At 63.1% G+C, this 27,256-nt stretch overlaps 3 protein-coding genes across 7 annotated transcripts in view; 2 read left to right on the top strand and 1 right to left on the bottom strand.

Annotated features, from left to right (window-relative positions):
* The window catches only part of PLEKHG5 (pleckstrin homology and RhoGEF domain containing G5), a 28,482-nt gene extending 15,247 nt beyond the window's left edge, over positions 1-13,235 (top strand). For 2 of the 3 annotated variants that reach the window (XM_060028601.1, XM_060028513.1), the window contains 19 exons: positions 3,042-3,171; positions 4,077-4,179; positions 4,564-4,624; positions 4,984-5,075; positions 5,524-5,660; positions 5,941-6,086; positions 6,665-6,877; positions 6,956-7,144; positions 7,448-7,543; positions 8,237-8,287; positions 8,644-8,793; positions 9,146-9,256; positions 9,396-9,545; positions 9,629-9,766; positions 9,933-10,052; positions 10,659-10,791; positions 10,885-11,000; positions 11,092-11,273; positions 11,743-12,523. In XM_060028601.1, the coding sequence (XP_059884584.1) occupies positions 3,042-3,171; positions 4,077-4,179; positions 4,564-4,624; positions 4,984-5,075; positions 5,524-5,660; positions 5,941-6,086; positions 6,665-6,877; positions 6,956-7,144; positions 7,448-7,543; positions 8,237-8,287; positions 8,644-8,793; positions 9,146-9,256; positions 9,396-9,545; positions 9,629-9,766; positions 9,933-10,052; positions 10,659-10,791; positions 10,885-11,000; positions 11,092-11,273; positions 11,743-12,523 (3,099 nt within the window). Of the gene's footprint in view, positions 1-3,041; positions 3,172-4,076; positions 4,180-4,563; positions 4,625-4,983; positions 5,076-5,523; positions 5,661-5,940; positions 6,087-6,664; positions 6,878-6,955; positions 7,544-8,236; positions 8,288-8,643; positions 8,794-9,145; positions 9,257-9,395; positions 9,546-9,628; positions 9,767-9,932; positions 10,053-10,658; positions 10,792-10,884; positions 11,001-11,091; positions 11,274-11,742; positions 12,524-12,768 lie in introns of those variants that run through there. The other variant, XM_060028428.1, reaches the window with a different exon arrangement.
* Positions 13,236-14,092: 857 nt separating this feature from the next.
* TNFRSF25 (TNF receptor superfamily member 25) lies at positions 14,093-18,373 on the top strand. The gene is made up of 10 exons (XM_060028295.1): positions 14,093-14,155; positions 14,693-14,810; positions 14,997-15,131; positions 15,478-15,645; positions 15,739-15,817; positions 16,567-16,622; positions 16,721-16,828; positions 17,015-17,052; positions 17,521-17,701; positions 17,873-18,373. The coding sequence occupies exons 1-10, from the start codon at positions 14,114-14,116 to the stop codon at positions 18,193-18,195; spliced, it is 1,248 nt and encodes a 415-aa protein (XP_059884278.1). The 5' UTR covers positions 14,093-14,113; the 3' UTR covers positions 18,196-18,373.
* Positions 18,374-19,424: 1,051 nt separating this feature from the next.
* ESPN (espin) overlaps positions 19,425-27,256 on the bottom strand; it is a 30,698-nt gene continuing 22,866 nt past the window's right edge. For 2 of the 3 annotated variants that reach the window (XM_060027986.1, XM_060028167.1), the window contains 5 exons: positions 25,754-25,899; positions 25,414-25,677; positions 20,783-20,862; positions 20,681-20,692; positions 19,425-19,572 (listed from right to left, as the gene is read on the bottom strand). In XM_060027986.1, the coding sequence (XP_059883969.1) occupies positions 19,425-19,572; positions 20,681-20,692; positions 20,783-20,862; positions 25,414-25,677; positions 25,754-25,899 (650 nt within the window). Of the gene's footprint in view, positions 19,573-20,680; positions 20,693-20,782; positions 20,863-25,413; positions 25,678-25,753; positions 25,900-27,010; positions 27,038-27,256 lie in introns of all 3 variants that reach the window. The other variant, XM_060028077.1, reaches the window with a different exon arrangement.

Genomic DNA, 27,256 nt, shown 5'->3' with positions numbered 1-27,256 from the left:
CTTCTTTTAAGGACAGTAGTCATACGGTTACTCCATACTCTATGCTGTATGATTGCAGACCCCAGTATGACCTCAACTTAACGAATGACATCTGCAATGCCCATCTTTCCAATAAGGTCACGTTCTGTGGCGCTGGGGGTTAGGACTGAACCTGTCTTTCTGAGGGACACAATTCAACCCATAACATCACCACCCCCAGAAGGCGTTGCTAGTAACTGAGATGGACGGTGCTGCGTGGAAAAGTTCAGGAGCTCATGCAGACGTTTTATTTTTTTTATAAATGTATTTATTTTTGTCTGGGTTGGGTTTTCATTGCTGTGCATGGGCTTTCTCTAGTTCTGCACGAGCGGGGGCTACTCCTCGTTGCAGTGTGCGAGCTTCTCATCGCGGTGGTTTCTCTTGTTGCGGAGCACGGGCTCTAGGCGTGTGGGCTTCAGTAGTTGTGGCTCGCGGGCTCAGTAGTTGTGGCTCGTGGGCTCTAGAGCGCAGGCTCGGTAGTTGTGGCGCATGGGCTTAGTTGCTCCGAGGCACGTGGGATCCTCCTGGACCGGGTCTCCATTGGCAGGTGGATTCTTAACCACTGCGCCACTAGGGAAGTCCCTGTGCAGACGTTTTAAGTTTGAGCTGCTTGGTCCCGACTGGAGAGTTCACTGTGGGAGCCCTCCCCATGAGAGTGACTGAGTCACTGGAGGGTGGATGTGAATAAAATGAGAAGGGGTCCACGGATGGTGCGAGAGCAGGAAGGAGGCAAGGGGACTGAAAGGGGAGGGAACAAGCAGAGCACGGGTCCTGGGGGACGAGGAAGAAATGGTTCCCAAGAGACCACCTGTGTCAAATGCTGGGTCCTGGGAGAACAGACGAGAGGACTCAGAAACGTGGACATTACTGGGGACCTGAGAAGAGTGAGTTGGGGAGGGGGCCAAAGCTTGATGGGAGAGGGTCTGAGGGAAAATGGAAGAATTAGAAAATCTCCAATTGCAGCCATCGTAGTAATAATTGATTTAGGCAAAAGCCATCAACAAGGGCTAAAGCCCTGGAGTGTGCGACTGCTGGGGAGCAGGGTATCTCAAAGTGTCACCCCAAGATGACTTCCTCATTACAAAGAGAGAATGCGACTTTACAAAGTACAGCGAGATCCCCAGGTGACCTGACACCAGGGCACGCTGAGGAGGACACAGTCCACCCTCTGGCGTCCTGGCCCAAATGCTCAGCCTGAAACTACCCCAGACCTCCAGACAAGTCCACGTGGAGGACCTTTCTGCCAGCTGGCCTGGCTGCTTCAAATATATCAGTGTCATGAAAGATGGGGGGGAAAAACTAGGGCGTTCATTCTTTTTTTTTAATATTTACTTATTTATTTATTTTTGGCTCATCGGGTCTCAGTTGTGGCATGCCGGCTTAGTTGCCCCGCAGCATGTGGGATCTTAGTTCCCTGACCAGGGATCGAACCCGCGTCCCCTGCATTGGAAGGGGGATTCTCAACCACTAGACTACCAGGGAAGTCCTGGGCATTCATTCTTTTTTTTTTTTTTTTTTAATGTTTATTTATTTTGCACCGGGGCTTAGTTGTGGCAGGTGGACTCTTTAGTTGCGGCTTGCCAGCTCCTTAGTTGCAGCACGTGGGCTCCTTAGTTGTGGTGGGCAGGCTCCTTAGTTGCGGCATACAGGCTCTTTAGTTGTGGCATGCGAAGTCCTAGGTGAGGCATGCATGTGGGATCTAGTTCCCTGACCAGGGATCAAGCCCGGGCCCCCTGCATTGGGAGCGTGGAGTCTTATCCACTGCGCCACCGGGGAAGTCCCCGGGCATTCATTCTTAAAGGGATAAACAGACAAAACCAAATGTACGTGTGAACCTTGATTGGATCCCATGTGGGAAAAAAATGCCATGGTAGACTCCAGGTGGACTAAGTATCATTGCTCAGTTTCCCAAGTGTGACAGTTGTGTTGTGGTTCTGCATGAGCAGGTCTGTGTTCTCAGGTGGTGTCATGATTTCCTCCCCAGGGGAAGGGGGTCATGAGCCAGTGTGGCAAATGTGAACAACTGGGGAAGCCAGAAGGGTGTATGGATGTCATTGTACTATTCTTATAACTTTCTGTAGGTTTGAAATATTTTGAAACAAAAATTCAGGGAGAAAGAAAATAGAGGGTAATGGGAGGAAAGAACAGGAAGGGGTGAGTTTAGCTGTAAAGGGAAGGAGAGAAACAGCGTGGTTTGCCTGTGGGAATGATCCAGTGAGAGGGATGAATGCTGAGCGGGGTCCTGGTTCTTAGGCTGGAGAGGGGGGTTTCGGTGGAAAACTGGCCTGGGATTGGAGCAGGGCAAAGCCCCTGCAGCCCGGGGCAGGGGGGTGGACGTGGTGGTAGGAGCTCATGGACCGCCTTCTGATGGCTTCTGTTTCCCTAGAAAAGTAGGCAGTCGGGTTGGTGGGGAGTGAGTTAGGGAGGGCTGGGGGATGGAGAAGATAGGACAGTCATCCATGGTGGTGGGGATGAGAGTAGCCTGGGGCGATTGGGTAAGTCTGGGATCCTGGCACTAAGCAACGGGCCTTGGGTACCACATAGGCACCCAGAAGCCAACACCATTCCCTGAATCCTCCATAGTCCCCTTCACACCCTAACTTAGAAATCCAGGCGGGGTCAGCTGTTCGTGGGCCACACAGGTCATAGAATCGAGGGCAGAGGCCCCGGGCAGGGAGGAGGGGGAGGTATTCTGTTTCAGACACTGCGTTGGGCAAACCAGCTGCCAGCCCCAGCTCCACTTTTTGGTGCCCTTTCTGCGTGCGCTCCGGAAGAGTCCTGGGAGCACCCGCCCGTGGTTACCTACTTGAAGTCTCCCCTTCGGCATCGCGTTCCTTGCGGGCAGGGCTTTGCTTTCTCTGCATCTCCCAGAATGGACACCTAGCAGGCGCTCGGGAAGCATTTGACGGGCACTCTGTGGGGCGTGGATGGTCGGACCTGAAGAGTCGCCCCCATAGGGGCCAGGAGCCCCGCGTACTGCAGTGGTCTGGGTCCACCCCACCCCCCCATCCTTCCCCTCACAGATATGCCACCACGCCGACTGCCAGCAGCTGCACCGCCGGGGCCCCCTCAGCCTCTGCGAGGCCTGTGACAGCAAGTTCCATGGTGCCATGCATTATGATGGGCACGTCCGCTTTGACCTGCCCCCCCAAGGTGAGCACGGGGAGGGCGCCCAGCCCCTAGAGCTCCCTGCCTGGGGGCACAGTGGCCTGCTAACTGTCGGCATCACGACAGGGCCATCAGAAGGACACGAGTTGACTGTAAACGATGAAACCCAAGTCCACTGCCGTCCCTTTTGTTCCACAAGTTTTTTAACAGGAGAAAAAGTTGGGGACCGGCCCAGCTCGAAGGCGGGTCTGTCTCCACCAGGTGCCGGGTCCTTCTCGATGGGTCTGCACCTCCCACAGCTGCCCCCGCCTCTGTCCCTGCCCTCTTGTCCTCAGGGCAGGGGATCTCTGGGCAGATTCTCCTGCCAGGCAGCCAGTGAGCAGAGGGTGGGGTGGGGATGCGCAGGTCGGAAGGAACTTGCAGCAGGAAACAAGAAACCCCTCCTGCTGAAAAGGGACCTGGCCCCGGCCTACTGCCAACTGGCTGTGCTGGGGTGGCTCTGGTCTACTTTCCCAGCTGGTCAGAGGGACCAAAGGACTCATCCCCTCTGCCAGGGCCTCCTGGGACTTTGGGTGTGGTCACCGTGGTGGGGGAGGGGACGCCTGCAAGAAAGAGCCATGGACTTTGGTTCCTTCCTGCAACAATCCCAGAGGCAGGGCTTCTTTATCCCTATTTAATAGATGGGTAAACTGAGGCAGACTTGTACTGGGGGCAGGGCATCACCTGGGGTGTCATCCCAGGGCCCTTGTGTCTTTTTGAGTCTGGGGGTGGATGATGATAAGCGGTGACTGAGTCCCTCCCCTCACAGAACTGAGGGGCCCTGGCTAGTTTGGGGTGGGGTCCGAAGGTCGGTAGCAGGCCCTGGTCCCTCTGGAGTCGGCCGTGTTGGGAGGCTAAGGAGGGGGCCAGGGAGGGAGCGGGCACAACCCCACTCCCACTTTACACCGAAGGCTCTGTCCTGGCTCGGAATGTGTCCACCCGGTCATGCCCCCCGCGCACCAGCCCTGCAGTGGACATAGAGGAGGAGGAAGAGAGCTCTGTGGATGGCAAGGGGTAGGTGAGGGGTTGGTGGGCACGGCAGACACCCGGGGGGTCCCAAGGCTGGGTCTCAGATCACAGAGCCAGGGACCAGAGGCTTCAGCAGAGCTGACTGGAGACCCCGCCTGGCCCCTGCTGCTGCCCGGATTCCTGGAGGGTGAGCCTCCAGGGCTTCTGGGATCAGACTCTACCTGACGAGGTACCGCTGGGTGTGACTCCCAGGTCGGCCACCAGAGGGCGAACAGCCCCTCGTGAGTCCTGGCGTGCCTGAGCGAACCTGAGTTACCTGGTCTCCTAGGACCAGCAAGGGGTGGGCAGCCAGCTGGGGCCCGCCCATATCCCAGCCTGGTGAGCGCCCACCCATGCCTCCAACCTCTGCCCTCACCGGCTTCCTTGCAGGGACCGGAAGAGCACAGGCCTGAAGCTCTCCAAGAAGAAAGCCTGGAGGAGACACACAGATGTAAGGAGCCCCCAGGCCGGCAGAGCAGGCGCCCACAGCCTCTGCCCCTCCCGGGCCCTTTCCTCCATTCCCGAGGCTGGGCCCGTCTGCTCTAAGTTCCAGGACCAGGGAGGGGGCCTGGAGTGAACGTGTCCCTCCCTTGCCACCCAGCCCTGTAGCCCAGCCCTGCTTACCTTAGCCCGGGTGGGGGATGCTCCAGCAGCCCCTGCCTCCACGGAGGGATGCCGGGTGCCTCCCTGGGACGGAAGAGGGCTGGGAGATCCCTGCGTTCACTTCCCTGCTGGGGCTCCCATCCGGAACCCTGGGGTGGGGAGGCTAGGGGGCGAGGGGTGCAGAACTGAGACCCCCTGTCCTGTCAGGACCCAAGCAAGGAGTGCTTCACGCTGAAATTTGACCTGAACGTGGATATCGAGACAGAGATCGTACCAGCCATGAAGAAGAAGTCGCTGGGGTAGGGCTTGGTGGGGAGAACGGGGCTGGGGGGCAGATGTGGCCTCCTGCAGGTGTGACTGTGTGTGGTGGCCTGTGAACAAGCATGTCCCCCACCTGTGGGCACCCCACCCATGTGCAGTGAGGGCCTGGGTGCCGTGTTTGTGTCCCAGCCCCTGCGCGTGGCCTAGTCCTGCGGGGGTGAACGGGTGTCGACGGACACGCAATGGTGTCTGTCTGCCCTGGTGTGCAGACGTGAACGTGTGAGGGCAGGGGCATGTTGTCTCATGTGTAGACGCATACAGGAGCGTGAACCTCTGTGGACAGGTGTGTGTGTGCGCACGGACCTGTGTGTGATCCCCTGGGTGTCTCCTTTTCCCTTTGGGCGGGCAGGGTGGCGCTGGGGCTGTGGACAGGGTGGAGGTTCGCGTGACTGCCCCCAGCACACGCGCACCTCCTGTCCCGGGCAGGGAGGTGCTGCTGCCAGTATTTGAAAGGAAGGGCATTGCGCTGGGCAAAGTGGATATCTACCTGGACCAGTCCAACACGCCCCTGTCCCTCACCTTTGAGGCCTACAGGTTCGGGGGACACTACCTGCGGGTCAAAGGTGAGCAGATGACTAGATGGGCCAGGTAGCTGGGGCATGGCTGGGGCCCTTGGGGAGGGTGCTTCTTCCCAGGCTCAGGTTCCCATTGGCCATGGCCTTGAGCAAGCTCATTACCATACAGGTGTCTCTGCTGGGCGGCAGTGCCAGGCGTTGGCAGGGCGGGGCTTCAGGGGAGGGCAGCCAGGCCTTGTTTGGATCCTTGGGGGAGAGGGTACCGGGGCCCCCTTCTCCACTGGGCCTGGGCGTTGAGGACCTCTACTTGTCCCTAATGCCACCCCAGCCAAGCCAGGGGACGAGGGGAAGGTGGAGCAGGGGGTGAAGGACTCCAAGTCCCTGAGTTTGCCAATCCTGCGGCCAGCCGGGGCCGGGCCCCCCACCCAGGAGCGTGTGGACCCGCAGAGCCGCCGGGAGAGCCTGGACATCCTGGTGAGGAGGGGCTGTGTCAGGCCTGGGGACGGCGAGGGGCCAGGGGGAGGTCACCTGGGCGCCTCGCTGCTCCCTCTGGGGGCTTTACTTTCCGCTTCTGGGAAATGGGGCTGGCTTTGAGGATACGGGGCCCTCCCTGGATCTAACCATACCCCACGGTGATGGGCCTCGTCTCTGAGAGTCTGCTTGTGCCCGAGGAGTCTGTGTGTGTGTGTGTGTCTAAGCAGACATCGCGTGGGGAGCGCGACTTGTGTGTGTCACTGGTTGTGTTCATGAGTGTGTGTCGGGGATCCACTTGGACCTGGGCTGCTGAGTGCGTCTGAGTGTGTGTGTGTGCCCCTGTGTGTTCTCCCCACCTGCTTCATGCTGCTGGCTGGGGCGGCAGGCGGGAGGGGGATCCAGCTGTGTCTGTCTGGACCTTCCGGCCCCCAGAGCACGTGTAGGTCTCAGGAGAGGCGGCGCCCCAGGGTGCGGGTGTGTGCAGAGACCCTCCTGCCTCCCAGGCTGGCCGAGGTCCTGGAAACCCAGCATGGGGTGGGGCTGTGGGGGTCTGGCCCTGACGCCCGCTCCCTGACCAGGCCCCTGGCCGCCGACGCAAGAACATGTCGGAGTTTCTGGGGGAGGCGAGCATCCCTGGGCAGGAGCCCCCAGCGCCCTCCAGCTGCTCTCTGCCCAGCGGCAGCAGTAGCGGCAGCAGCAGCAGTGGCGGCAGTGACAGCTGGAAGAACCGGGCGGCCAGTCGCTTCAGCGGCTTCTTCAGCTCAGGCCCCAGCACCAGCGCCTTCGGCCGGGTATGTGGGCCCGTGGGCCCTGGGGCAGGGCAGCTGGCTGGCCTTGACCCCCGACCCTGACCACAGGCCTCCTTTCAGGAGGTGGCCAAGCTGGAGCAGCTGGAGGGCAAGCTGCACGCCTACAGCCTCTTCGGGCTGCCCAGGCTGCCCCGGAGGCTGTGCTTTGACCATGACTCATGGGAGGAGGAAGGTGACGAAGAGGAGTACGAGGACGACGCCTGCCTGCGGCTGGAGGACAGCTGGCGGGAGCTCATCGATGGCCACGAGGTGGGTGCCGCCCGAGGCCTTCCCCTCCCTCCTCAGGGAAAGGGGCACGTTATCCCCCTGCTCCACGGGGCCCTTCCTAGGGCGACGGGATGTTCCATGGGACAGCCCTGCCAGGCTGCTCTCACCGTTAACCCGCTTTGGAGGAACTCAGGCAAGGTGAAACTGTGCCTGGCCCAGAACTTGGGGGACCTCTGTGTCTCAGCTGGGAAAAAGGTTGCGTGCAGGGCCGTTCACCCTTCTCCCCCTGCTCCGGCCATCCCGGCACACGTGGGGGCTCCTGGAGATACCCTGCCCTTCCCACAGAAGCTGACCCGGCGGCAGTGCCACCAGCAGGAGGCGGTGTGGGAGCTTCTGCACACAGAGGCCTCCTACATTAAGAAACTGAGGGTGATCACCAACGTGAGTATGGGGTGGGCCCAGAGCCACCCCGCCTACCCGCCCCCCGTGGCCTCCTCTGGGTGCCCCTGAGCAGAGTTTGGGCCTTTGCAGATGAAGGAGGTGCCAAGCAACAGAGGGGAAGGGAAGTGGGAGAAGGGCCACACCCTGGGGTGGAGGTGATTCCCAGAGGTCCCGGGGAACCTGCGAGGGGGCTTGGGGCGAGTTTGCCAGGTTGAGCTGAGTAATACAGACCTCATCCTTTGACTCATCCTTTCATCGGCTGTTTCTAAACACCTGCTATGTGCCAGGTGCCCAGCAGCCCACACCCTAGACGAGGAGGCAGAATGGGTAGGCACTGGGGGCTGTGTGTAGGGACTTCGACCTTGGGGGAGCACCTGTCCTGGGCTTGTGGGTTCAAGGAAGGCACCCTCCAGGCAGAAACTCCGGACTGAGCCAGGGCACAGGTGGAGGAGAGAGTTCCAGATGTGGCTGCAAGGGCAGTGTCCCAGAGCTTCCCTCCAGGAGGGGCCTGGGCAGGGGCACCCCCAGGTGGGCCATGGGGAACGTCTTTTCTCAAAGCGTGAACCCTCTCTGTCCCAGGCTGCCTCAGGCACTCCCAGGATGGGGAAGGGGTAGAGGGGAGCCTAAGAGTCTGGGTGGGGCGTCGGGACTGGGACCCCCCCCACCAGCTGCAGTGCTCCCTGCCCCCCACAGCTGTTCCTGTGCTGCCTCCTGAATCTGCAAGAGTCAGGGCTGCTGTGTGAGGTGCGACAGGGCCTGGGGGTGGGGGGGACAGTACCAGAAAGTAGCGGGGAGGGGGGAGGGGCTGGAGCAAGGGAGGGGACAGACAGGGGCGGGGGCTGACTGGTGGAGTAGGTGAGGGGTGGGGCCTGGCCTCAGGGGGTGGGGCTGGGGCTGCAGAAAGAGTGGGGCGGCCGGGGGCGGAGCCAACGACGGCGTATGTGAGGGGGCGGGGCCTGGAACCAGGGGGTGGGGATGGGGGCGTGCTGAAGAAAGGTGGGAGCGGGGCCTACGGATGGTGGGAGGGGAGGGGAGAGGGATGGTTAGGGGCGGGGCCCGGTAGAGGGGCGGGGCCGAACGCACCTCCCGCCCACCCACAGGTGGAGGCGGAGCGCCTGTTCAGCAACGTCCCGGAGATCGCGCGGCTGCACCACGGGCTGTGGGGCAGCGTGATGGCGCCAGTGCTGGAGAAGGCGCGGCGCACGCGGGCGCTGCTGCAGCCCGGGGATTTCCTCAAAGGCTTTAAGATGGTACGGGCCGGGTCGGACGCAGGCAGGGACACTGAGGCGGGGCTGGGGCGTCGATGCTGTCTGCCCACCACCCTAGCCTCCCCCTGACCGATGGCCCGAATGACCCTTAGTGGTCAGAGGCGTGGAATTCAGAATCGGTTGCCCTGGTGTGAACCCCACCTGGCCGTGTACCGTTGCTACCTGGCCGAGGGTGATCGCTTTCGCTGAGGCTCAGTTTCCTCACGTGGAAAACAAGGATAAGCTTGCCCCCTGCGGTGGTCGCGAAAGGCAGTAAGGAAGAGCGAGTGCCTGTCGGGCCCAGCCCTCGGGGAGTGCGCGGTAACGGGTGCTGTGCTTGTTCGCCCTGCGCCAGTTCGGCTCCCTCTTCAAGCCCTACATCCGATACTGCATGGAGGAGGAGGGCTGCATGGAGTACATGCGAGGCCTACTACGCGACAACGACCTCTTCCGGGCCTACGTCACGGTGAGGGCGGGTGGGGCTCGCTGCTGGGCCCGGGCACAGGACGGTGGGCCCACCTGGGCGGCAGGTGCGGGGGGGGGGGGGCTGGCGCTGGGCGTGGCCTGCCATGAGCCCCGCCCCCGCCTCCCCCTCTCCGCCGCAGTGGGCCGAGAAGCACCAGCAGTGCCAGCGGCTGAAGCTGAGCGACATGCTGGCCAAGCCCCACCAGCGGCTCACCAAGTACCCGCTGCTGCTCAAGTCGGTGCTAAGGAAGACCGACGAGCCGCGCGCCAAGGAGGCCGTCGTCACCATGGTAACTGGAGCGGCGGGCAGGGGCCTTCCCTGGCTTGCGGCCCCTCCCGGCCCTGTACCTGAACTGCCCTGGCCCACCCGTAGATCGGCTCGGTGGAGCGCTTCATCCACCACGTGAACGCGTGCATGCGGCAGCGACAGGAGAGGCAGCGGCTGGCGGCCGTGGTGAGCCGCATCGACGCCTATGAGGTGGTGGAGGGCAGCAACGACGAGGTGGACAAGGTGGGCGCCTCCGTCTGTGCGGGGGTCGCTGGCCCTGCTGGGAGCGAGGAAGGGCCAAACTGGCAGACAGACGGGAGGCTACGCTGGGAATCTCTCTGGAGGACTCCCCGCTGAGATGAGGAGGCAGACTCTGACCTCTCCTGCACCTGCCCCCCCAAACCCCCAGCTCCTGAAGGAATTTCTACATCTGGACCTGACAGCACCCATCCCTGGTGCCTCCCCTGAGGAGACACGCCAGCTGCTGCTGGAAGGGAGCCTGAGGATGAAGGAGGGGAAGGACAGCAAGGTGACTCCACCCCACACCCAGGGCCCTCGCCCCACCCCCTCTCACCCTGTGGGTTTCGAACACCCCTTCCTTGGGACCGCTTGTGATTCTTAGGGGCCCAGTCACCTGGGTGGCAAGTTAAGAACTGGTGACTTTTGTGATCGTCTGAGGGATTATCTGGCTGCAGTTTACTCTTTACAAATACAGCAGCCGGGTCGCAGCCCCTCAGGTGCCATTCTTGCCCACTTGCCAGTGCCACATGTGTTCCTGGTGGGAAGGAGGGGGCACCTTCCGTGAGCAGGACAGGAACAGCCCAGCGTCTTGCTACTGAGCTAGGAATGTTTCAGGCACTGTGTAACCCGGAGCCTACAAAGCGTGATTTTAAAACCACCTTCCTTTTCCTCTTTAATGTAAACTTTTAACGGGCATAAATCAGAAGTATATAGCTTGATGAAAGAAACTCGGCTCGCTCTTCATTTGAAGTTTACTCTCAGATTCGTGGGGAGTGGGGGAAGGGAGGTGTTTGACACCAGTACCCCCAGGAGAGGGTGTGGCCGCAGACAGGCTGAGGGTCCCTGCCCTGGCCCTGACCTCTGGCTTCTGATCCCACGGCCTCCCATCCCCCAGATGGACGTGTACTGCTTCCTCTTCACCGACCTGCTCTTGGTGACCAAGGCAGTGAAGAAGGCAGAGAGGACCAAGGTGATCAGGCCACCACTGCTGGTGGAAAAGATCGTGTGCCGGGAGCTTCGGGACCCTGGTGAGGAGCCTGGCCCCGCCGGCCCTGGGCAGGGCCTGGGACGGGCGGGGGCCGTGGTCTCAGCCAGCACTGAGGCGAGCCCTTCCTAACCAGGGTCCTTCCTTCTCATCTACCTGAACGAGTTCCACAGTGCTGTGGGGGCCTACACGTTCCAGGCCAGCGGCCAGGCTTTGTGCCGTGGCTGGGTGGACGCCATCTACGATGCCCAGGTGAGAGCAGAGCGGTGGGCAGGCTGGCAGGGCAGCCTGGTGGGGACCGCTGCTTACAGCCCGCTGGGGCCCTGCGCACCCACCCCCGCAGAGCCAGCTTCAGCAGCTGCGTGTGCAGGGGCACCCAGGCAGCCAGCAGCACCTGCAGAGCCTGGAAGAGGAGGAGGACGGGCCGGAGGACGAGGACGAGGAAGCAGGGGAGAGCAGCGCGTCGGCTGCCAGTTCCCCTACCGCCCTGCGCAGAAGCAGCAGCAGCCTCGACTCGCAGCGCTGGTACGTTCGCCCAGGACCCCCCAGCAAGCCAGAGCAGGGCAGGTACTCCAGCCAGGACTCTGGACCCCGAGGCCATTAGCACTGGACAGGGCTTGGTCACACCCCTTTCCTCTGAATGGCTTTATGATGTGAACCCAGTGGGGGTGGGGACGGGGGCTCTGTCTCCCACCAGAGTCCAGGGGAGGATGGCAAACGGTTTTCAACTTGAGTGCCAAATCTGATACATTAGTGGTAGCTGCCTGGAGCTGAGCTCAAGATTCTTAGACCGTATCCAACAGGAGATGCTGTGGTCGCGACAGACACCATTACTGATACCTGTGTTGCGGGCTCAGGTGCCACCTGCTTGCCATCTCTTGAGCCTTGAGCTCCAGGAGGGCAGAGGCTGTAGACTTCTGCAGTGCCCAGCATGGGCTGCACCAGGCCATCGCGGTTTCCTTGGGCTGGGCTGACTCTCCTCTCGGCTCCACAGTGTCTCGGATGGCTCCACGGAGACCCTGGCCATGGTGGTGGTGGAGCCTGGGGGGATGCTGTCCTCTCCCGAGTTCGAGGGCGGCCCCTTCAGCTCCCAATCAGACGAGACCTCTCTCGGCACCACTGCCTCGTCTGTCACACCCACCAGCGAGCTGCTGCCCCTGGGCCCAGTGGATGGCCGCTCCTGCTCTATAGACTCCGCCTACGGCACCCTCTCCCCGACCTCCCTGCAAGACTTTATGGCCCCAGCCCCTACGGTGGAGCCAGCACTCCGGCCCCCAGAGTCATCGCGAGCCCCTTCACCCCCACCCTCGCCCCGCCTCCGCCGACGCACTCCTGTCCAGCTGCTGCCCTGTCTGCCCCACCTGCTCAAGTCCAAATCTGAGGCCAGTCTCCTCCAGCTGCTGTCGGGGGCCACCACCCGTGGAGCGCCCCCAGCCCCTAGCCGCAGCCTGTCGGAACTCTGCTTGGCTGCTACCGTCCCTGGCACCAGGACTCAGGGCTCCCCTCAGGAAGCTGGGCCCAGCTGGGATTGCCAGGGGGCACGAGGCCCTGGCAGTGGCCACGAGCTGTCAGAGCTGGAGGGTGGAGCCGGCTGCCCAGCTGGGGAGCCCAAAGGACCCACCAGGAGGAGCAGAGAGCTGTCCTCGGGGGCCTCACCCAGGGTCCAGCCTGAGCCCCCCCCAGGGACCTCTGCCCAGCACAGGAAGCTGACGTTGGCCCAGCTCTACCGAATCAGGACCACCCTGCTGCTTAACTCCACCCTCACTGCCTCGTGAGTGGCCTGGCCTGGGACAGGTGGCCCAGTGTGCTGGGGGCACTATCATGGCGGGGAGCAGATGGCATTTGGGGACGGGTGGGGGAGAGGGAGCCTGAGACCAGCCTCAGCACCTAGTGAGGAGGAAACAGTGGGCAGTGGTGAAGAAGAGGCCTGAGGATTCCGGTCGGGAGGACAGGGTGGCTGGAGCCCCTCCGGATGCCTTCAGCCAAGGAAGGCCCATCTCTCCCCTCCTCTCCACTGCAGGGAGGTCTGAGCAGAGGGAGGCTCCCAGGGGTGCCACTGACCAAGGGACAGCAGACAGCACGCCTCCTGGGGTGTGCCGGCCCCGGCTCCAGCTGCTGCCTTATGTGTGCCCAGCCAGAGTGCTGGGCAGGACCCCTGCCACCGCCCCCAGGGCCCAATTTGCACTTTGCCAGACTGGCTGGAAGTGGAGGAGGGCTCAGCAGAGGCCCAGGCCCAGGCTGCAGGGCCCTGTTACAGCCACCACTGTCACTAACCTGCCTGTGCCTCTGCCCCCCAGCCTAGGCAGGGTCCCCTGCCCAATACCCCCGGAGTCACCAGCTCCAAGCCTCTGGGCTGGGCTCCAGGGCTGGGATCCCAGGCAGCCCTTCCCACCTCCACCCTCATCTGGCCCCAATGGGACGGTTCCCCTGCCCTCGCCTCCCTCCCTCCCTCCCCCCCTCCCTCCCCCCCCTCCCTCCCTCCCCCCCCTCCCTCCCTCCCTCCCTCCCACCCACCCAGACCTGGGCTGGGCTCTGTGTAAAGTTGCATATTTATTGAGCTTTTGATTCTTTTATAAAGACTTGTATATACTCCACCGGAAAGAGTCCTTTGCTTTTGGAACGCCCCCCTTTCTGGACTCAGGTGCACTTGGGTGCCTCCCTGGGCTCCCGCCCCCTCCCTCTGGTGGGGCCCCGCTGGAAGAGACTGTGGGAGCAGAAGTGAATTAGTCGGGCGGAGATCGCCTGACTAGTACTCCCAAGATCAACCCCTGTCCCCTGCCGCAGACATGAGGCCCACCACTAGAGCCCCCCACGAGGTGCCCTCCCCCACGTGGTACCTTAGAGAGCCCCGCCCTGAGCCACCCCTCTGAGCTTATGCCAGGGTGGGCCGTGGTCTCAGGCTCTGCTGAAAGTGCCCCCTAGGACTCCCCTCCAGGGCGGGGGGACGCCACGCAGTACGTGGGGAGGGTGGGTCTCCCACCTGGGTACTTCTGGCCCAACCCCTCATGGCTGAGGGCGGGCTCTGAGGCCCAGAGAGCGGAGGTCGCCTCCCTAGGAAGCGGTGGTCTCAGGGTTGAAGCTAGCACCCAGGCGTGGGGCCTGGCTGCAGCCCTGTGCTGTGTGCACCTTGCCCACCAACCGCCTCAGGTGAGCTCAGGTGCGGGCTTCGGCCTGGGGGCTCGCTTCCTGGTACCGGCGGCCCCGCCCTGCGCCCTCCCCCTCCCCCTCCCCTCCCCCTAGGCGGGCTCTTCGGGCGGCGCGGGGTGGGCGGGGCGGGCCTGCGGGCGCCGGCCTGGGCCCTACCCGTGGCGGGCGGAGCGGGGAAGACCGTGTCGGGTCGAGGGCCCAGCGTGGCGCCCAGGGCCATGGAGCCGCGGCCCGGGGCGTGTGCGGCGGCGCTGGCTGCGGTGAGTGGGGTCGCGGGGGCACGACCTCGAGCCTGGCCGGGGCCTGAGTCCCCGAGGCGGCGGAGGAAGGGGACGCGGGGATGGGGTGGGGGTGGGGATAGGAGCCTCCGATCCTGCCTCGCTGGGGGCTGGGCCGGCCCCTCTTCCGACCTAAGTTAGAGGTTCAGCCGGGGTGGGGCCCTTCCGCCGAGAGGAAACACCCTCTCGGGGCGGGAGGGATCTGGGGTCCCCAGGCAGAGAAAGATCAGGGCCCCCCACCTTAGCAAGGGCATGGGTGGGGGTGGGGACCGCCTGCTGCCCAGTCTTGAGGGAGGGGCTGGCGGGAACCCTCTTCTCTGCCCCTGCCAAGCCTGGTCTGTGCACAGGGGAAGGAAGTTAGTCCAGAGCCCCACCGATGGGCACCCCTTTGGGGCAAGAACCTGAGAAGTGGGCTGCTCTGTGGGCAAGTGCTGGGGCCCCTGAAGGCTGGGGAGACCGGGTAGAGAGAGCCCCCGGCCTGGGCAGCCAGGCTGGGAGCCAGCAGCCCCTGTCCCCCAGGCCCTCCTCCTGCTGCTGGGTGCCCAGGGCCAGGGCAGCGCTCCCAGCCCCGGGTGTGACTGTGTGCACAGCTTCCAGATGAGGAGTGGTCTGGTCTGCTGCGGGGGCTGCCCAGCAGGTGAGCGGCTGAAGGAGTGGGAGGGACGTGGCAGGAAGTGAGGGCCGATGGGGCAGGCGGGGGTCAGGAGGGCTGGGGAGTGGTGGTAGGCAGGCCAGGGATGGGGCGAGGGGAGGCTGGGAGGGAAGTAGGGAGCCCGGGATAGGGAGGTGGCAGCCCTCTTTGACCCCAGGCTGGGTTCCACAGGGCACTACTTGAAGGCCCCCTGCACAAAGCCCTGTGGCATCTCCACCTGTCTCCCGTGCCCCCGGGGCACCTTCCTGGCCTGGGAGAACCACCACAAGACCCGCTGTGCCCGCTGCCAGGCCTGTGATGAGGAAGGTGCGGGGCTGCCTGGTGCTTGGGGGCAGGGCGGCTCTGGAGGACAAGCCCTGGCTGGGGTCCTTCTGAAGAAAGTGGCTGGCTCGAGCCCAGCCTTTGGCTGGGAGAGCCCTGTGCGCACCCCACCCTGGGGCCCTCTACCCTGGTCCTGCCTCAGGATGCCTTTGTGCCCTCTCATCCTGGTGACCTTCCAGCTTCTGCTCTGTGGTGATCTCCACATTTCTCTCACGTTGGGGGTGGCCCTGTCTCTGGTCTCCTCATCGCCATTCTCCAGGGGACCTGTGCTGCCTCTCTGTGGGGCTCTTTGGCTCTGACAGCCTCTGCTCTCCCCCGTCTCCCCTGCCAGCCTCCCAGGTGGCCCTGAAGAACTGCTCTGCGGTGGCGGACACCCACTGTGGCTGCAAGCCAGGCTGGTTCATGGACTGCGTCGTCAGCCAGTGTCCCCACAGCTCTCCCTTTCGCTGCCACCCGTGCCCAGACTGTGAGGCCGTGCACCGCCGCACGCGGGCCCCCTGTGGGTACCCCCGATCCGGGCCGTCTACTCCCACACCCCCTTCCCCTGCCTCCTTCTCTCCCGTCCTGACCCGCACCATCTCCCGGACCACAGGTTCCAGCGGAGACACTCACTGTGGGACCTGCCTGCCCGGCTTCTATGAATACGGCAACAGCTGCGTGTCCTGTCCCACGTAACTTCCTGGCTGCCCTGGGCTGGGGGAAGGGAGGCTGGGAGCAGAGTGGGGATCGAGGGTCAGGGAGGAGGGCGCTTGACCCTATGGAAGTGGGTCCCACCTCAGGCAAACACTGGATGGTAAAGAGAAATTTGAATTCACCTTATGTCAGATAAATAAGGGGGCATATCTTCCCTTTATGTCATACTTTCCTTCCAGCCCTACGTTAAGGATAGGATGTGTCACTTACAGAGAGAGTCGCGTTAATATGTTTCAAAGCTTGGGCTGAGACTCAAGATCTGCCCCTTGTTCTCAGAGGGATCTTGGGCGAGTTACTTCACCTCTCCAATCTGTGGGCTCCCCATCTGAACGTGGGAGTGTTAGTGGCTCTCCCCAGGGCTCTGATTAAGGGGTGACTAACTTTATTCACGCATCTGCTCCACAAGTGTTTCTTGAGCTTCTATCATTTCCAGACACCGTTCTAGGTGCTGGGGAAACAACAGGGAACAAAACAGGCAAATCCCAGAGTTGACATTCTGGTGACCCTCAGTCTAGTCTAGAAGAAGCTCAGTAAGTAGTGTTTGTTGTTACTGTTATGGACACCAGTGACGTTTCAGCAGTACTTGGGGAACATTCTTGGGTAGAGTGAGGCTTTCAGCAGGGAAGGGCCTCCAGGATGGAGAAGATGTCAGGTGGTCCTGAGCAGTCCCACCCCCTCCCCCCGGTGTGTACTCCCTCACCCTCCACCGCATCCCCTCCCCTTGCAGGAGCACCCTTGGGGGCTGTCCTGGGCCCTGTGTGGCTGTCTGTGGCTGGAGGCAGGGTAGGTGGTAAAATGGAGATGCCAGTGGGAGAGCTGGGATGGGCCGAGGGGAGGGTGGGGGACGGCTACCACCCGCCACCCACCAGCTGCTCTTTCAGTGTTCTGGGTCCAGGTGCTCCTGGCAGCCCTGGTGGTCCCACTCCTGCTTGGTGCCACCCTGACCTACACATACCGCCGCTGCCAGCTTTGCAAGGCCATAGTTCCTGGTAAGCGCACGTGCGTGCGCGCGCCCACGTTCCTAGAGGCCTGGGGTCAGGGTGGGTAGCCCAGAGCCCATTCAGCCTGATCCAGTGGGGGAAAACTGAGGCAGGGAGCGCTGGGAGTGGGTGCTGAGGGACGCAGGTTCCGGAGCCTTGCCTGGTTGCTGATTAAACTCTCTTGGTGTCTCTCAGCAGGTGAAGCTGGGGTGGAGGCCCTGACCTCGCTGCAGGTAAGATTCTCAGTAGTGTTCTAGGATGAGCGTGAACAAGCCTTCCGGAGCTGAGCGGTTGGGCCTTATTATAACTCGTGATCCCAGCGCGGCGCCTGGTAGCTGGCACGGAGTAGACCTCACGAACACATGTGCTGAGTTATCAGCGAGTGAGAGCAGCTCAGGGCCCGTCCTCAGGTGGCTCTGAGTCTACGGGGGTCCAGACAGGTAAACAGGAGCGAACAGCTCAGTAGGAAGAGTGTCACCACGGTGAGGCCTCTACCAGGGCTGGCGGAACAAGGAGAGGGCAGCAGGGGCAGGGCGTTCCAGGCAGGATAGCTCTTCTACTGGGTCACAGTGAGAGAGCATGGCCACCGGGGGAGGTGGCACCACGGGATGTTTGCTGACTGAGCCAGGGATGCCCACCCCCGGCCAGAGACCCCAGAGTCAGGCAAGTGAGGCTGACCTGGGGCCTCTCTTGGCTTCCAGGCCACCCACCTCTCACCCCCGGACAGCAGCTCCACCCTTCTGGTAACACCCAGCAGCGGCGAGAAGGTCTGCACCGTCCAGCTGATAGGCAGCAGCTGGACCTCTGGCTCTCCCCAGGCCCAGGAGGCGCCCTGCCCGGAGGTGACGTGGTCCTGGGACCAGCTGCCCAGCAGAGCTCTTGGTAAGGGATTTCAGGGGCCTGAGGTCTTGACCCCATTCTCCTGAGTCCGCGGTGATAAGCTGTGCTTTCCTGAGGCCACTTGCCCACTTCCCGTCCCCTAACTGACCAGGCGGACCTCCCTGCCCGGCGGGGCCCCTGCCCGCATTCCCCATTGGCTCTCTCTGGCCGCAGGCCCGCCGCCCCCGCCCTCGCCGACGTCCCCTGCAGGCTCGGCGGCCGCCATGCTCCAGCCGGGCCCGCAGCTCTACGACGTGATGGACGCGGTGCCCGCGCGGCGCTGGAAGGAGTTCGTGCGCACGCTGGGGCTGCGTGAGGCGGAGATCGAGGCGGTGGAGGTGGAGGTCGGGCGCTTCCGCGACCAGCAGTACGAGATGCTCAAGCGCTGGCGCCAGCAGCAGCCCGCGGGCTTGGGCGCCGTCTACGCCGCCCTGGAGCGCATGGGGCTGGACGGCTGCGCCGAGGACCTGCGGAGCCGCCTGCAGCGTGGCCCGTGACGCCGGGGCCCACCCGCCACTGCGAGGCTCTGGTGGCCCTTGCAGAAGCCCTAAGTACGGTTACTTATGCGTGTAGACATTTAATGTCACTTATTAAGCCCCTGGCACGGCCCTGCGTAGCAGCGCCAGCCAGCCTCACCCCTGTGCGCCCCCAAGGTTCCAGTTAAGGCGAGGAAGCACCAACGACCATCAGCTGTTTTTCGGCCTGTGTTTGGCTGAGGCCTTGGTATTATTAAAAATCTATGAAGAAAAGCTGCTGCTTGGTGTTTCCGCGGGACTGGGGGTGTTAAGTGGCCCAGGCTTGGTTTTCCCAGGGGCGTCGAAAGGGCCAGAAGTCTTGCCACCCACGGCGGAGGCCAGTGTGGCCCTTAGCCCAAGCCTGCCCCTCCAGCTCCGCCGTGGCCCAGTTACCCCGAGGAGAGGAAGTCGCGGTGACGACGAGTTAGAGTGAGCATGAGCCCCGGGCGGCTGAGAGAGCTTTAATGCGGGTGCGAGATGGCAGGGACCGGGGAGGCAGCAGTTGGAGACACAGCTTCAGGATCCCTCGTCCTCCACTCACTCCACCAGGACCGTGAAAGCATCCGGGGAGTGCGGGGCCTGGCTGGGGACGGCGCGCAGACTTGGAGGTGGGGCACCGGGAGCGGCAACGCTGTCCCGACGGGCAGTTTGCAGTTTTCATCGTTTCTGGTAAACAAATGACTGAGAGGAAACCCTCGGCGGGGATGGGAAATGCGGCCGGGGCTAGGCCGGGCGCTGATCTGGGTCAGGGAGAGAGGAAAACCCCTTCCCCGAGCGCGGGGCCTGCCTCCGCCCAGGATGCGCCAGCGACGCGGGTTCCGGGGTGCAGGGGAGGGGGCGGCAGCAGGGCGCGCGACCCGCAGGAAACCAAGGTCACCACCCACGGGGCTGGGGAGAGCTCTGCACACTTTGACATTCAACGAACATGCAAATATACGTAAGTAGGCATGCAAATAAGCAGCGTCTTTTTGCGTCAACAGCTTGGGCACTTTTTCTGGGCGACTGCGGCGGCGGGCGCGCTCCAGCGTCGCCCGGGGCTGGGGATGTGGGTGCGGGGGAAGGGGGGGTGCCCGGGGTAGGGGTCAAGGAGGGGTTCCAGCGCGGGAGGGGAGGGCGGCGCGGCTCCCAGCCCTTCGGCCCGGGCCTGGCAGGCTGGGGCGGGGTCTGGGGGCGGCCCCAAGCTCGCGAGGCTGCGAGCAGGAGGGCGGCGTCTAGTACTTAGCGATGTCCCCCTTCTTCAGGATGATCTGTCGCTGCCAGGGCGCCAGCTTGCTCTCGTCGTAGCCGAGCGTCCGCAGCTTCTCCGACTGCTCTTTCTCCCGCTGCATCTCCTCCTGCTTCTGTCGTTCCTCCTCTTTCCTGGGCATGGGGTGGGGGGCACAGTCCCGGGCAAGGGTGAGAGGGTGGGCCAGGCCCCATTTGGGGGGGTCACCGGTGGCAAGGAGTGGGTTACTGAGGGCAGGGGCTGGGTTGCTGGGGACAGAGGCACTCATGAATGGTGGGCAGGGCAATGGGTTGTAGGGGTAGAAGGTGACTGGGGACGGGGGTGGGTTAGGAGGCATGTGGGCGGGATTGCTGGGGACAGAGGAGCTTGACTGGGGGCAGACTGGGGTCACTGGGGGACGCACAGGAGCTGGGAAAGCGAGAGGCTGTAGCTGGGTTATTGCTGGCTGGGGGTGTTACTGGAAACAGAGGTGCTGGGTCACCGTGTGACAGAGAGTGAGGAGGGCGTGGTGCAGGGGCTAGGACCCAAGTTCCCGGGGGCTGGGGTTGGGCTGCTGGGGAACAGAGGGGCCACATCATTGGGAGACAGGGGTGGGTGATTAGGGACAGGTTATTAGACCATGGCTCGATCTGCACTGCTGATGAGGTAGCCGCTCAGTACGTGTGGCTGCTTGAGCATACGAAATGTTGGGACTGAGATGCACTGCAGGTGCAAATGCTCATCGCATCTCGCAGACTTAGTTTTAAAAAAGAGTGTAAGGCGTCTCAATGATTTTCATAATTATTATTATTGGGTTCAGTAAGATAGACTATTAAGTTCACTCATCTTTTTATTTTCTCAGTGGCGGCGGAATTTAATATCATATATGTGGCTCAACTGATACGTCTATCAGACAGCACTCGGCTAGATTACTGAGGGCAGAAACTAAAGATCTGAGGGGCAGATGCTCTAGGTTATCGATACTGAGGCTGGGTTAACTGCAAGGCAGAAAGGCTAGGTTAACGGGAGATGGGGGCTGGGTAACTGGCGACAGGTCATTACAGCGTAAGAGCAAGACTTTGAGGTGCAGTGGGTAAGTTGCTGGGGAAGAGGGGTCTGGCGGCATTACTGGGAGCAAAGACACTGTGCTAACAGGGCTGAGTGACAAGGGGATGCGCTCAAGATTGGGGCTGGAGGAAGGGGCCAAAGGACTGTGACTGGGTGGGGGGAGGGGACACAGGTTGGGCCCAGCCCCACACTCACCGCTTCTGCTCCCTGGAAGAAAAGAGATGGCGTTAGTTGGCACCACCACCTCAGGGACACGCTCAAGACACCCTGCCAAGCCCCGCATCTTCCTCAGCTCACCTCTCCTCTTCCAGCTTCTTCCGCAGGATGTCCCGCCTCCAGGCGGGCATGCTGGCCAGCCAGGCCTCCTCCTCCTTCTCCTGAAACACAGCACAAGGCTTCAGGGCCAGCATGGGCTGGGACACGGGGTCAGCGGGGGTGTTCCCCCACCCAGGGGAGCTGCCTGAGTCAGGGACAACGGGACACAGATGGGGTCGCAGCAAGAGACTCTTTTGATGCCCTTCTATAGGGCAAATGGATGGGGACTCAGGCCCCCGTGTCCCAGAGGCGGCACCAGAGAGGTCAGAGCTGAGTGTAGGAGGCGTAGGAGAGCAGCAGAGGGGGAGACTCCCCAGGGTGGGGGGCGGGGGCAGGGTGGGGTGGATAGATGGCTCCAGGCCCCTGGCCCAGAATCTCTGGGCAGACTCATACGTGGGCCTCCACAGATCCTGCCTGCTCAGAGAGGCTCAGGCCGGTCCCTGGTTCCACTGTGAAGGACTTTCTCTTCCATGCCTGTCCTATTCTGAGAGCGGGTAGACGCTAGCTCTACAATCGTGTGGCTGCAATGACATGGGGGTGGGGGCATCCAACACAGGCAGCTTACAGCAAAGTGTTTTATTACTTGCATGTTACAGAGGAGAAAGGGTCTGGACACGTCACACGAACACTGCACATGTGGCTCCCTTGACCTCAGCCAAAGAGGTAGCTATGAACTCCAGTGAAAAACCAAAGAAAGAAAGAGAGCCACACTGCCCCAAGGGGGACCCACAGTCCCACACTCAGAGGGGCTGCTGCTTCCACCTGGCTCCACACGGAGCCAGGCATCGCTGGAGAGCCAGAGGGGGACACCTGGTTGGCTCTGTGCCGTGCCCTGCCCATTCCGGCCAACACCCCACAACCGGCCACCGTGGGATCTCAAAGGCTGAGGCAGCCTGGTTCTGGGCACTCGGGCTTTTCCAAGGCCACTCGTCCTGTCCTGGTTTCTTCCTGCCGTATTCTGACCTCTGGAGGGCATCAGACAGGCATCCAGGCCCGGGTTAAGACGCTTGAGGGTAAATTCCGAATTCTGCGGCTCAGATGTCAAAAAGCTCTGCCTCCTTCTCCTTCCAGAAGGAGAAGCTGCGGTCGATGTACCGGCAGATGTCCTCATTGCTGAACTCGCCCATCTCAGATACCAGCTCCAGGGGTTCTTCGGCGGGGGCTTCGGAACTAGGAGGGGCCGACGTCGGGGGAGGCGCGGCTGGCGGGGGTGGGGACGGGGGCTGCGGCTCAGGGGCCGGCGCCTCTGGCTGCCCTTCTGGCCAGTCGCCCGTCTGAGCTGGAGCGGCCTCTTCGGTCGGCTCCCTCTCTTCCTTCTCTGTCCCTTCCTTTTGCTCTTTCTCCACCTTTTCTTCCCGGGCCGGCTCAGCCTCCGGGGTGTCTCCGAAGAACTGGCGCCTGAGGTCCTCGAAGCCGTCGCTCCAGCCGCGCCGGCCGGCCTCCACCTCCTCGAGTACCACGCGGTGGAAGAGACGGATGAGCTCCCAAGGGTGGCTGCCCAGCCGGTCGAACATCTCGTAGCACAGCAGGTGGCGAAACTTGCGCTCCTCGCGGCTCAGGCCCATTTCGAGCAGCTGGAAGTAGCCGAGCATGAAGAGGTCGAGCGTGAGGCTGTCGTAGCGCCGGGGCGCGCCGCCGTCGAGGGGCGGCAAGAAGTGCTCGGGCCAGTATAAGCCGTGTGACAGGCCCGGGCCGCGAGGCGGGCGCGCCGGCACCTGCCGCAGCAGGCTCCGCCAGTGGCCCAGCAGCTTGCCCACCACCTGCCGCTGCTTCAGCAGCCGCAGCAGCCGCTCGTCCGGGCCATCGCCCGCCGGCGGTTGGGAGGCGTCGGCTGCCTCCGGGCCGGGGTCGGCGCCGGCGGCCACCACGCGGGGCAGCAGTCTGCGCAGGCGCACCTGGGCGTGGCGCCCGGGGCCGCGGAAGGTCCACTTGCGCCAGTGCTCCAGAAAAAGGTAGACGATGCGCTCCTTGCGCATGTCGATGTAGTCCTGGACGCCTCGCAGCTCAGTGGAGGGTGGCGGCCTGCGCGCCAACTGCTCGGGCTCGGGCAGCGCCGCCTGGCGTCCTGGCGCCTCGGGTGGGCCCAGGACGCTCAGGGGCTCCCCCGCGGCCAGCAGGCCGTTGGCGGCGGCGGCGCTTGGCTCGCCGGTACCGGCCACCACGTAGTCCTCCTCGAGGATGGGCTCGCGGCGCGGGGCGCCGGCGGGCAGAGAGAGCTTTCGGGGCGGGCCGCGCGCCGGCGCCGAGCCCTGGGCGCGCCGCTCGTAGGCGGCGCGGAGGTGCCGCACCGAGACGCCGCACTCGAGGATCTCGCGCGCCACGGCCTCACGGCACCAGCTGAGCGAATGCGAGCGGCCCAAGCAGAGCGGGCCCGGCCGCCAGGGGGCGTCGGTCAGCGGCGGCAGTGGCTGGCCTGTGTCGGCGGCAAGTAGCTCGGCCAGGTGCGCGGGCCGTCCCCCCAGCGCGGCCAGCAGCGTGGCCATGCTCTTGAGCAGCTTGGAGATCTTGCTGCACCAGGCAGGCAGGCTGGCGGCGCGGCCGTGCATGCGGCGCGGGTCGACGGTGAAGCGCGGCGCCGACAGGGCGGCCGAGATGGGCAGCAGCTGCTCCAGCTCCAACTCCAGCTGCTCCAGGCGCGCCTCCAGCTTCTGCGCCTTGTGCAACACTTGCAGGTTCTCGATTTGCTGCTCGATGCGGAGGATGTCGGCCTCGGTCATGAGCTCGCCGAAGGGCCCGAGGATGCCGTTGTACTCGCGGGAGTACCTCCAGCCCTCGCGGGGGTAGCAGCACGAGCTGGCGGCCGTCAGCTAAGGCGGGGAAGACAAGAGAGGGGAGGGAGGCGCGTCTCCCTCTGGCCCGGCTCCCGCAGCGGCCGCCGGGGGCGCCTTTTGCATGTCCCGGGTGGTGTAATGGCTCCGCGGGGCTGCGTTTGCAGGGACGGGCCGCGCCTGGCCGGCGGGCAATTACAGTGGGACGAGGCTTCGGCCCAGGCCGCCGCTCCAGGCGCTGGGCAGTGTCCACTCTGGTCGCTGGCAGGGACACAGCCGGTCGTTGGGCGCTGTTGCAGAGGCAGGGCCGGCAGATGGGGTCTCCACACCTGGCTTGCTCGCTCATTACACCACCAAAGGAACATGCAAAAGGCGTTGAAGCTGCGACGGACGGCAGCCCTCTCCCTCCCCATCCAAGGTCTGCGATTTCGAGGCCAGATCCCAGCAAGGCCGCACCTCACCCCAGGCGGATGACCCCTAATCAAACTCCCCTGAGGCCCAAGACCTCCCTGTCCGTGCTGTCAGTTTTACTGCTGAATGAGAGGTCCTTAAAGTGGCTGAAGCTGTGGCTTTCACCCCTCTTCCCACCCTCTCTGACTCCTGGAATAATAACACAACTTACAGAGCTAGGCTTGCCAGGCACTCATAGTCTCATCTGTTCCTCATTTTAGTGCCGGGTTTTTCCAGCCCAGGTGGGGGGGAGGGGCTGCCATCACCCCCTCACTGGCCTCCCAGCTCATCCCGGCCCACCACCGCCCCCCACACAAAGATGTTTCCCAAATACAAATATGACGATGCCAACTTCTCTGCTTAACCCCACTCCCAGGCTCCCCACTACTCCAGGAGAAAGTCCATTGTCTTCAAGGCCAGGCCTTAGTTATCTGGCCACTCCTGACGTCTCCACTCCACCCCCTTCAGTGGTAATGTCTTGGAGCTGCCACACCCACTCTGACTGTCAGGCCTCCCCGGTCCTTCCTGCTCACTCTTTGACCCACTTCTTCCCCTGTCCACTTCTTCCTCATCTTCCAAGTCTACCTGAGACATCACTTTCTCCTCCCCTACCACCACCCCAAACCCAAACAGGATGGTCGGTTCAGGGCTGCCCCAGTCCTCTGCCCTCCCCATCAGAGCACCTGCCCACTTGCTCACTCTCTCACATTGCCCTGTTTTGTCTCCTTGGGGCCACTTATCACTCGACTAAGGTGCTGTACTTGCTTGTTGGTTGACACCCCCCACCCCCACCGGCCCTGACATATTCACCGTGAATCCCCAGAGGCGACAACAGTGTGTAACACATAGACGGCGCCGGGGGGATGTCTGTTGAGCAGATCAATGGCAAACTATCCTGCCAGCCAGGGATGATCAACCCATCCGACAGATGAGAAACCCGAGGCTGGACGAGGCTCAGTATCAGTGGAAAGTGGTAGTTCAGGGAAAGAGCCCAGGCCAGTCTGACTACAACCAAAAGCCTCTCGGTTACTCATGTGGTCCCTTGGATGAGTCAACCTCACCCGGGAGCTTGTCAGAAGCGCGGAATCCCATCCCCACCCAGAGCACCTGAATCAGAAAAAGCATTTTAATAAGATCACGGGCGATTTGGGGGCATCTTAGACTTTGATTAACACTGCCATCGCATTAAAGGACAGGCTGTTGTGGGGTGGTGCTGGTGGTGGAGACTGGGAACCAGCCCAGGAGAGGGGTGGTGGTCCAATCGTGCTTTTTCCCAAAGGTAATGGGAGCCGTCTGAGGCTGAAAGGTCCCGGGCAGATTGGGGGATGCTGTGGGACATGGGCTGTGGACCCAGGTGCGGACCCCAGGGCCCTCTGGAAGCCCAACCCCGCCCACCTTCCGCCTCTGTTCCTCCTCCTCCTGCATCTTCAGCTGCAGCTTGCGCACCATGACCTGGCGCTTCCACTCGGGGATGGGCCGGCCCTGCTCGTCGTGCGTGGGGATGAGCGCCTCCACGTCGAGCTGCACGCCCGGCGCAGGGGTGGCAGGCGGCGCCGGCGCCACGCTGCCGTTGAGCAGTGGCTGGGACCCCGCGGCCGGCGGGGTGGGGCTCCGGGCCCGTGACGGTGCCGGCGAGGCGGGTGGCAGCGGCGAGTCGGGCTGCGGGGGAGAAGCGGCGGGGCTGAGTGCCGGGTGGGCGGGGTCGAGGGGCTGGGGCGTCTGTCGCATCGCCTACCTGGGAGGCCGGCTGCCCACTGCCCGAGAACACCGTGGTCAGCCCCTTGCTCTGCGGCGTCGGCTTCAGACTCTTGCCCGCCTTGATCTCAGCCAGTAGCTCTGAGTTGTCGCCCGTCGGGGACATCATGTTGAAAGACTTGGTGCCTGCGCGGAGGCAGGAGAGGAGACGTTGGCCTGGTGTGAGGTCTGCGTCCCCGCCACCCCCTACCTGCCCATCGCTGCCCCCTTCCCCAAGTCAGCGCAGGCCGGGGCCTTCCCTTGGGCTCAGAGGGCAGCTCTCCAGGTCCCGGGTCCCGCAGGCAGCTCTCTGGGACCCCAGAGGCGGGTCCTCAGCTGGCAGCCCGCGCAGCCCCTCCATCCTCCCGGCCCTACTCACGGGGTGTGGAGCCCCCGCCTGGAGGCCCCTGGGAGTTCATGATGGCTCCTGGGCCGGCCCTGGGGCCTCTAGCGTATATCTTCGCCCAGCCCAGCGCACTGACTGCCGAGCTCCAGAACACTACCTGGGGCCAGCCACCCGACCTTTGTCCCGGCTTCCCCGGCCCTGCCCCGCCAGGGTGGAGTCTCCCCCTGGCCATCTCTCTGCACCAGCAAACCCCAGCGACCCTTGGACTGAGTCACCTGGGGCTTCCATGGCTATAGACTCGGGACCCTGGATGCCAGAAGCCAGCCGGCCCCCTCCCCCCCACACACCCACAGACAGACACACGCGCAGACGCACTGGTTGCAAAAGCCCAGACGGAGCACACTTATGGCAAGCACAGCGCAGCTCTGGTGGACCCGGGGAAGCCGAGACCTTACTAAGGATACAGGGTCGGGGCACTCAGGACGAGGGGCCAGGCGGACGACATGCAAATGCACGGCGCGGAGTTTGCATTTTCCGACGAGGCCGGCGGAGGCGAATGGAGTTGGGGGAGGGTTGTCTTTAGAGACTGAGGAAGGGGTCAGGGCTGGGTGAGGGGGAAAAAGGGGGCCAACAGCTTCTGGGTTCCCCGGGCTGGGGATCCCAGAGCGCGGTAGTGGGAGGGGAGAAAGGGAAAAGTGCCGGTGGGCGCCGGCTGCGGGCTCATTTCTTTAGGCAAAACCGTCTGCCCGGCACAGAATGCGGGTAGAACCTGTAGTGTCCAGGACCCCTCGCCTGCCGGCCCCTGGTCCCATCCTTTCCTCAAGACCCCAGCCCGTCAGCCTGGCTTTTCCTGAGCGTGCCCTGTGTCCCGCCCCCGCGCCTCAGCCAGGAGCCGCGCACGCAGCTACTCACTCTTCCTGTGTCTCAGCACTCTCACTTCTAGGGGCCGAGAGGAGAGAAGTGACAGCGAAGTTAGGAGAGGGAGGGGGCTGGGGTGAGGCTAGGACATCACAGAGAGCAAGAGAGGGCCAGGGAGGACAGGAGGAGGGGAGATGCGCGGGGGCGGGCGGGGCGGGGTGGTGGTGGTGAGAGGAGGAACTTTCCGGTCCGTCTGACCCTGGCTCAGGCTGCTCTGGGGCTCCACAAGGGTGGTCCGCT

Source organism: Delphinus delphis, chromosome 1 (assembly GCF_949987515.2).
Source record: "Delphinus delphis chromosome 1, mDelDel1.2, whole genome shotgun sequence".
In the NCBI taxonomy this organism is placed as follows: domain Eukaryota; kingdom Metazoa; phylum Chordata; class Mammalia; order Artiodactyla; family Delphinidae; genus Delphinus; species Delphinus delphis.
This window is presented reverse-complemented; position numbering and strand designations above follow the sequence as displayed.